The sequence below is a fragment of the Dipodomys merriami genome, unplaced genomic scaffold (genome assembly GCF_024711535.1).
Source record: "Dipodomys merriami isolate MVZ:Mamm:240054 unplaced genomic scaffold, mDipMer1.0.p SCAF_84, whole genome shotgun sequence".
NCBI classification, from domain to species: domain Eukaryota; kingdom Metazoa; phylum Chordata; class Mammalia; order Rodentia; family Heteromyidae; genus Dipodomys; species Dipodomys merriami.
The window spans coordinates 1,401,824-1,410,252 of record NW_027206446.1 but is presented as its reverse complement, the minus strand read 5'-3'; the positions used below and the strand labels follow the sequence as shown (position 1 = coordinate 1,410,252).

Genomic DNA, 8,429 nt, shown 5'->3' with positions numbered 1-8,429 from the left:
CAATCTTCCAAAAACAAACAATCCCAATGATGTGGAGAAGAGAGTTGCCTTTAGATAGGAAATTTGGATTCTGTTTTGAGTCTTAAGCCAGTTTTTTTTTCTGTCTGAAGACAGTTCTGTAATATCCCTTCCTTCCTTCCTTCCTTCCTTCCTTCCTTCCTTCCCTCCCTCCCTCCCTCCCTCCCTCCCTCCCTTCTTCCTTCCTTCCTTCCTTCCTTCCTTCCTTCCTTCCTTCCTTCCTTCCTTCCTTCCTTTTTTGCCAGTCCTGAGCCTTGAACTCAGGACCTAGGTGCTGTCTGAACTTCTTTCACTCAAGACTAGCGCTCTACCACTTGAACCACAGCTCCACTTCTGGTTTTCTGGTGGCTCATTGGAGATCAGAGTCTCACAGACTTTCCTGCCTAGGCTGGCTTTGAACCGTGATCCTCAGATCTCAGCCTCCTGAGTAGCTGGGATGACAGGCGTGAGCCACCGGCGCCTGGCCAACCTTGAATTATTTCTGCAACAGCAAATGAACAGCATATGGATACAGAACCCAACACAAACCCGTTGCCTCTTGAATAGAAGGTGCTGGAATCATTGAATTTGGAAAGGATCTTCAACTCCACAGAGGCTCATGGCTTTCCCAATCTTAAATATGAACTTTCCCGAGCAAATTTTGTTTTTTAAAAAGGGCATATAACAGCAGACACTTCTCAGAGAATAGCAAGGCAATGCATGGAGAAATCGTGAGGGAAATATATGATCTAAAACAATAGAAAGTCTTAAAAGAGTTCATTGTTAGCCAGCCAGGCATCGGTGGCTCTTGCCTATAATTTTAGCTACTCAAGAGGCTGAGATCTGAGGATCAAAGTTCTAAGCCAGCCTGGGCAGGAAAAGTCCATGAGACTCTTATCTCCAATTAACTACCAAAAAGTCAGAAGTAGAGCTGTGGCTCAAGTGGTAGAGTGCCAAACTTGAACCAAACAATGCTTCAGCCTTGAGTTCAAACCCCAGAATCTACACCAAAAAATATTATATATGATATATAATGAGATATAGAATAGTTCATCACTTACTATGTGAGAAGATGAAAGGAATTCAGGTTGGTTTGATAGGACACAGATATTTTGGCTCTTCATCTACTAGGCCCTGGAATATTTGCACCTGAAAATTTTCTAATAGTTGTTTTTTTTTTTTAACATGTAGATGATAAAAGAATGCACAAAAGCTCAGTTAATTTTAGGCCAGAAGTTCACAGAACCTTCAGCCAGTGTGCACAAAACCATTCATTCGTCTGTATCCTCTAAATCGAGCGAGGTGTTGAATGGAAATTGGATGTCAGGAGATCTTTCTGGCTTCTACTCCATGTTTAGGGTTTATTTTACAAGACCAGGAGAGAATGGCTCCCCTCCAAAAAAAAAATACACTTGCCATTTTTGAATTATTCCATTTCTATTAGCCAGAGAGTTATTCATCTCGTAAACACTCCACTTTGATAGAGCAATCCTTTCAAACTTCAGGCTTTATTTACAAATGACAATTTCCACCCCCCCATATTTTTATTACTTAGAAAATAATTTATTTACTTTTTTTTTTCTTCCCATCACACAAAGAGTAGGCCTGAGTCCCGTGTCTTTTAAAAAAAAAAAAAAAACTTTTCTAGAAAGTTCTCTGGGAAAGTAAGGCAGAGGATGTGGGAAGGGGGTGGAAGTTTTTATCAGCCTCCAGACATTTAATAAACCATTCCTTTTCTGCTCATTAGTATTAACGGGGTCACCATGGCGAAGATTTGTTCTGGAAATTCGACGGAACACTGAAGAACAGACAGCATTGAGTTGTATGTGTTTAGACAAATGAACATTTTCTGGAAAATATAACACAGTGAGATCTCTTTACAGGTCAGGTGAAGATTAGTAATACAGAGGGGAACAAATCCACGCACAAGTCCTGCTTTCATCAGCTCTTATAAAAATGCTGCCGAAAACATCAAAGGGGGAAAGGAGGGATAAAAGCAAAAATATTATCATCAACCAAGGAAAACCAACATTCTCAAGAGTTCGCTTCATTCACAGGGAAACACATTCTGGAAACATGTGAACAAATCAAGATAGAATACAGCTACATGTTTGACTGACAGAGGTCAACCTGTATCAATAGATCTTTTCTTCTCCTCTTGTCAGTATTTTTAACTAGAGAGTTGTCTTTCCTACAAACACAATTGGCACTTCAGGAAGTAAAGATCTTCAACTGGGAGAAAATATATGAATAGTGCTGAAGCCGAGAACAGGCAAATATCAACGGGTAGAAAAACGATTCATCTCCCCTTGGAGATCTACAAAGTCTGGGTGGACGCTGGAATCACTCTGTGGATGTCTCTTTTGTTTAAAAATCAAAATCAAAAAAAAAGCAGCTGACTTCTAAACTTTCCTAGGACGGGCACTTTCATTGTTAAATTACAAAATAAGATTAATTAACACACTTTTTTGGGGGGGGAGAAAGGGGTTCTACTGTACTTTGATGATGGGCGTTGAATTATTTCATGTACCTTAGCCAGCCAATGGGTGACTACTTCAGTGTTTCATGTTCAATAAAAACAAGCTCATATATATACACACACACACACATATATTATTACAATCTCCCAATGGTTCTGCTACCAGACTTACCCTATACCTAGATTCACCCCTCCCCACCCCGATTTAAGAGTTTAGATTTTGATCATTCTAGGTATTTTTTTCCTTCCTTCAGAGCTATGTGGTCTAAAGGGTAGAAGGGAAAGATTAATGTTAAGTAATAAGATGGCTGGTTGTTTTTGTTTTGTTTTCGTTTTCCTTCCTTTTATTTGTAGGAATGCTTGATTCCATTCACAGGGAAATCTTACACACACACACACACACACACACACACACACACACACACACACACACAGACAGAATTTACTGGGTTAAAAAAAAAAGAAATCCTGCTGTTAACCCCCCCCCCCCAGATATATGGAAATAGATGCTAATTTTTTAGGTTAGAATCTTCAGCTATTTTGACTTTTTTTTTTACACATTTCCATTCCTTATGAAAAATTATCCTTGAAATCACATTCCTTTTTTCTTTTGTCTTTTTTTTTTTGCCTAATTTTGGGGAAAAAAACACCAGATAATTGTAAAATCATGCTCTGAAAAGAACCTATTATGCAGGACTGAGAAACAAAGGGAGTGTGTGTGTGTGTGTGTGTGTGTGTGTGTGTGTGTTGGTCCTGGGTACTGTCCCTTAGTGTTTTTGCTCAAGGCTAGAGCAAATAGCCCCACTTCTGGCTTTTTTGGGGTAGTTGACTGGAGATCAGAGTCTCACAGACTTTCCTGCTCAGGCTGGCTTTGAACCGCCATCCTCAGATCTCAGCCTCCTGAGCAGCTGGGATGGCAGGCGTGAGCACCGGTGCCCGGTTTGGAATAAAGGGATTTTTTTTTAAATGCAAACTTTCTTTCTATGACTTCTGAGAGAGTCGAAAGCGGAAATCCTACCAAGGTTTTCATGGACGCGAAGATGATTTAGAAACTGAGTGAGTCCTATAAACACACGCTGTAAAAGGGCTTGGGAGAATGGGTTCCATTTTATTTTTTTTAAATTGATATTGGTTAAGAAAGCCATGAACACTCGTGGGAGATTTGGGGGAGGGGAGTGGATGAAGTCCCCAAATGTATTCAGTGAGCAAAAATTACTGGGGGGGGGGGAGGGAAGTTCCTATGGAATTATTCTACAGTTTCATCAGTTAATTGGCAAAAATAAAATAAAATAAAATAAAAAGTGTGTGTATCAGGTCATCATTTCAGTGAGAATTGATAAACAGCTATCTACAGAGGTCTCGAAAACAAATCTCACCCTGTTTCCCGGGCTTGAAGTGATACCTCCAATCTCCAATGTATAAAACCGGTGATTAAAATATTGCTTTACAAACATGTTTCCCTTTTTACCCTCCTCCCCCCTTTTTTTTTAAACAAAAAGGAGTTCACTATCTACAGAAACAAAACAAAAAAAAATCTTTATATTTACATCAAGGTGACTGACTCATGACATACATCATCATAGAAAATAAAATAGTGGGACGAATATCCATATTTTTTTTCCTTTTAAATAGGGGGTTTTTTGGCTCACAGCGTCAAACAGGTGTAGATAAACAAAATCAGAACAACAACAACCACCAAAAATAAAAATAAAACAAACCCTCGCCCTCCCAGAAGAAAAAGAGATCCAACTCTCCATGAAGCCCGCCATTGCCCCTTTGACTTATGACCTAGCCCAGAGCGGATTTCTCTTTTGCTTGGTTATTATGATTGTTGTTGTTGTTATTTTAATTTTCTCTGACACAGGGTGACCTGAAGGCACCCCAGGTTCTGACTGCCGTGGGGGGTGTGGTTTCTAGGTTTTAAGATCTTTAGGTGTCCCCAATCCCTGCATTCATTTGATCACTAATAGCTTCTCAGCAAGCCTGGCCTGAGGGGGGGCCGGGCTGGGGGGACAGCACCCCTCCGTGGGGCCCTGTGGTACTGCCAGGGGCTGGGACTCAGGCACAGGTTGTAGTGCCCGGGCCTGGCTGCCTTCCAGAAGCCACTACACCCCAGGGGGAAGCTTCTACCTTTTGCTCTCATCTGATGTAGCTGCGCTGTGGTTCTAAGCACACCACAGCTCTACACACTCACGCACACACACTCACACACACACACACACACACTCACACACACACACACTCACACACACACACACACAGCCTCCCCATGACTCTCCTGTGTGCGCACTAAGACTGGCAGTTTCTATCAGAACTCAAAAGAATGGTTCTCTGGAACATTCATCCCTGGGTACAAAGAACAAATCTACAAATCTTCTTAGAGGGTTAAAACAAAACAAAACAAAACAGAAACAGAACAGAACACATTTGGTGCCTAGTTCATATGCTAACCTGACTGTTTTCCTTGTGCTGTGTCTTTTTCTTTCTATTTTAAATTAACCCCCCACCCCAACCCCGGGTTTCTATTACAGTGAACCCCTAACTATCTGAATAGAAACACTTACTACCCCGTGAAGCCAAGTCGGGCTAGCTTTCGGCAAGTGTGCACGCGTGTGCGTGTAAATACAGATTGCATGGCTGTAGGAAGACACGCACACTCACACACACACTCACACTCACACACACCTTTCCTCAAAAAAAGAAGTCATTCCTTTAGAGCTGGTGTTGCAAACGTATGAGCTTCTGTAGAAGCAAAAAAGAGTTTCTCACCATGCACCTCACTGTGAAATATAGAAAAGGTGAGGAATTCCGCTCACACACTCACACACACACACACACACAGCCAGCGCCATTTTGCTGCTTCTTCTACAGTGTTGTGTCTGCGGTTGTACGGGTGTGAGGGACGCGGGGGTCGGGTTTGCCGATGCAGTTCGTGCTGTCTGGGGTCACAGCGCAGGCTGCGGGGCCTCCAGCTCCTGGGGTCTGGGTCTCCCCCTGTCTTCCTCCTCTTCCTTGATGGCTTGGATCGAGTCGGAAGCAGGCAGCTGGCCGGCCAGGGCCTCGGAGGGCTTCTGGGCCCCAGCCATCCGCTGCTCTTCCTCTATGACCTTCTTCCACATGGTGTGGTTCTGGAGAAGGTGCTGGGTGATCTGGCAGTAAATCCTCCTGGGCTTGAAGGTTCTGCTCTTCCCTGGAGACAAACAGAAGACATACCGCGGTCGACGTCAGTAGCAGAAGGACAGTGGAAGTTGGTCGTGGGCAGACCAGCCCTACGAGCAGGAGTCTGCGTCTCTCCCCGTTACCTGATGGATCTCTTGTGATGCTCAGAAGATGGAAATCTCCCCGAGACACAAGGGTGGGCAGGGCTGATGGCTGGGTAGCGTTTAAATGAGGTCCTACTTGTTCTGACGGTTAATCCTATTTATTCAGGCTCTCAAGACTTCTCACCTACACCTATACATCCATATTTAATTTTTTTTTTTTTTTGCCAGTCCTGGGTCTTGAACTCAGGGCCTGGGCGCTGTCCCTGAGCCGTAATGCCACCACTTCTGGCTTTTTCTGTTGTCTGTGGTGAGGAGGATTCGAACCCAGGGCTTCCTGCACGCGAGGCGAGCGCTCTACCACTGAGCCACCTGCCCAGCCCTCGTTTTCAATTTGCCTTTTTCCGTTCACCCCTTTGTAAGTTACCTTCAAGTCGCCGTGCAAAGGGGTTTGCACACCCGGCGGGGACAAGGCGTCTCGATCCACGACGCCCCTTCCCTCCTTCTCCCCCATCTCTCCCCACCCCATGCGCCCCTGCCCCCAAGTCACCTGACTCCAGGTCCACCTGTGGACAGAGAGGATGAGAACTAACTGCTTTCTCTCCATTCTCTCTGCTTTCCCCCTCGACCAAACCCCAAATTCTAGCTACTTGGTTTTCATTTTTGAGAGACCGCCAGCCAGCCTGTTCAAAGGACTTGTGCCATGGGACCCCTCCAATAAACCACGCTTCAGTCGAGATGTCTGTATACCTACCTCTGGCTTCATATATATATATATATATATGAATCCCCCAATCCATCCATTTCTTTGTCAACCAATTTAACTCACAAAACTTGTCGAGACTGATTTCTTTCCAGACACTTCTGATGTTGGCTGCTCTTGGACTTTTCTTTGAACTCAAACGAATCTCAAAACCCATCCTGAGTTCTTTCATAAGCTAACATAAACTCTCTCTCTCTCTCTCTCTCTCCCTCTCTCTCTCTCTCTCTCTTACTAGTCTAGCCTCTGTCTCTGCTTGAATGATCTCTTTTCCCTACAGACATGGAACTCTTCTACTTAAGGTATGTTTGTGTACGTGTATATATTGATTTATATTTTTTGTGTTTACCAGGACCAGGGCTCGAACTTAAGGTCTCAAGCTCTCCCCTGGCTTTTTCGCTGCAGGTTGGTGCTTAACTACTTGAACCACGTCTCCGGCTCCCGCCGGTTAATCTGAGATAAAAGCTACGTGGTTCTTATCTACCCAAGGTAGCTTTGAACGGTGATTCCTCAGATCTCAGCCTCCCAAGTAGCTGGGATGACGGGCCTGAGCCACCAGCGCCTGGCTGACACAAAAGCAATGTCAACAGAAGAAATAAGACAGTCTAGAAGAAAGATTAGAAACCGCACACCAGTGACTCAGGCTGGCTGCTTAAGAGAACGCGAGCTGAGGATCATGAGACTTTTATCTCCAGTTAACCACAGAAAAGTGGTAGAGCACCAGTCTTGAGTGAGAAAGCCAAGGGCCACACACACACACACACACACACACACACACACACACACACACACCAAAAGTAATGGGGAAAAAAACCAAGACTGAATTTCTGCATTCCTTTATTATGTGGGCCTTTAATTCTGAAATAATAATCACCTGAAGGCTTAAATAATAAATAATAATAATAATATTATTATTATTATTATTACTGGCAGTACTGAAGTTTGAACCCAGCGCCTCTGTCTTACCTAACTTGCTTGCTGGGCTGGCACTCTACCTCTTGAGCTATACCCTCCAGTTCTTTTGGAACTGGATTCCAGTGAACTCTTCTGGCCTCAACCTGGTCTCAAACGGAGATCCTCCGGCTCTCGGCCTCCGCCGGGGTTGCTCTGATTACAGGCGTGAGGCTAAAGAAAGGGCAAATTCTAAGCTACAAGGAACATCTCCTCTCTGGAAGTAGAACCGAACAGAACGAGGTGGAAGGCAAAGTCTGAACCCCCAGAGATGGGTGTCGGCTGGAATCTGCAGGTGGTCAAATGCGTGCCTACCTGAGTAGCTTCATTGTTCGGGGCTAGAAGGTCTGGGGGAGAAAATCAAGAGCCTCTTATTGTGAAAATGCGAAATGGGGTTTAGACTTCATTAGAAACCTCTTAGCTCACCCTGGGAGACGCTGGGATTTAATTGTGAGGGGGATAAAAGCAGTCTGTCTGCAGGCCAGGGTTAATAAAGCATTTTATTCTGAGTTTTCCTGGAAGAGCTCCAAGCTTTTCTAAGGACAGAACTTATCAGGGCATAATCAAATTTTTTTTTCCCCTCCTGAAATCAAAGTATGGAGTTCAACCAAGGTAGCCCCTAGGAACTAAAAATTAAAATGACTAGCAACAACAATGAGAATTGTGTGTGTGCACGTGTGTGCATGTGTGTGTGCATGTGTGTGCATGTGTGTGTGCATGTATATGTGTGTGCGCGTGTGTGTGCGTGTGTGTGTATGTGTGTGCGTGTGTGTGCATGTGTGTGCATGTGTGTGCGCATGTATATGTGTGTGCGCGTGTGTGTGCATGTGTATGTGTGTGCATGTGTGTGTATGTGTGTGTGCGTGTGTGCGCGCATGTGTGTGTGCATGTGTGTGCATGTGCATGTGTGTATGTGTGTGTGCGTGTGTGTGCATGTGTGTGTCATGTGTGTGCGCATGTGTGTGTGCGTGTGTGGCGCTGT

At 44.2% G+C, this 8,429-nt stretch overlaps 1 protein-coding gene across 1 annotated transcript in view; it reads right to left on the bottom strand.

Annotated features, from left to right (window-relative positions):
- Window positions 1-1,485: 1,485 nt before the first annotated feature.
- The window catches only part of Pde3a (phosphodiesterase 3A), a 127,311-nt gene continuing 120,367 nt past the window's right edge, over window positions 1,486-8,429 (bottom strand). The window contains 1 exon segment of the mRNA XM_070011655.1: window positions 1,486-5,666. Coding sequence (XP_069867756.1) covers window positions 5,342-5,666 — 325 coding nt within the window. The 3' untranslated portion in view covers window positions 1,486-5,341.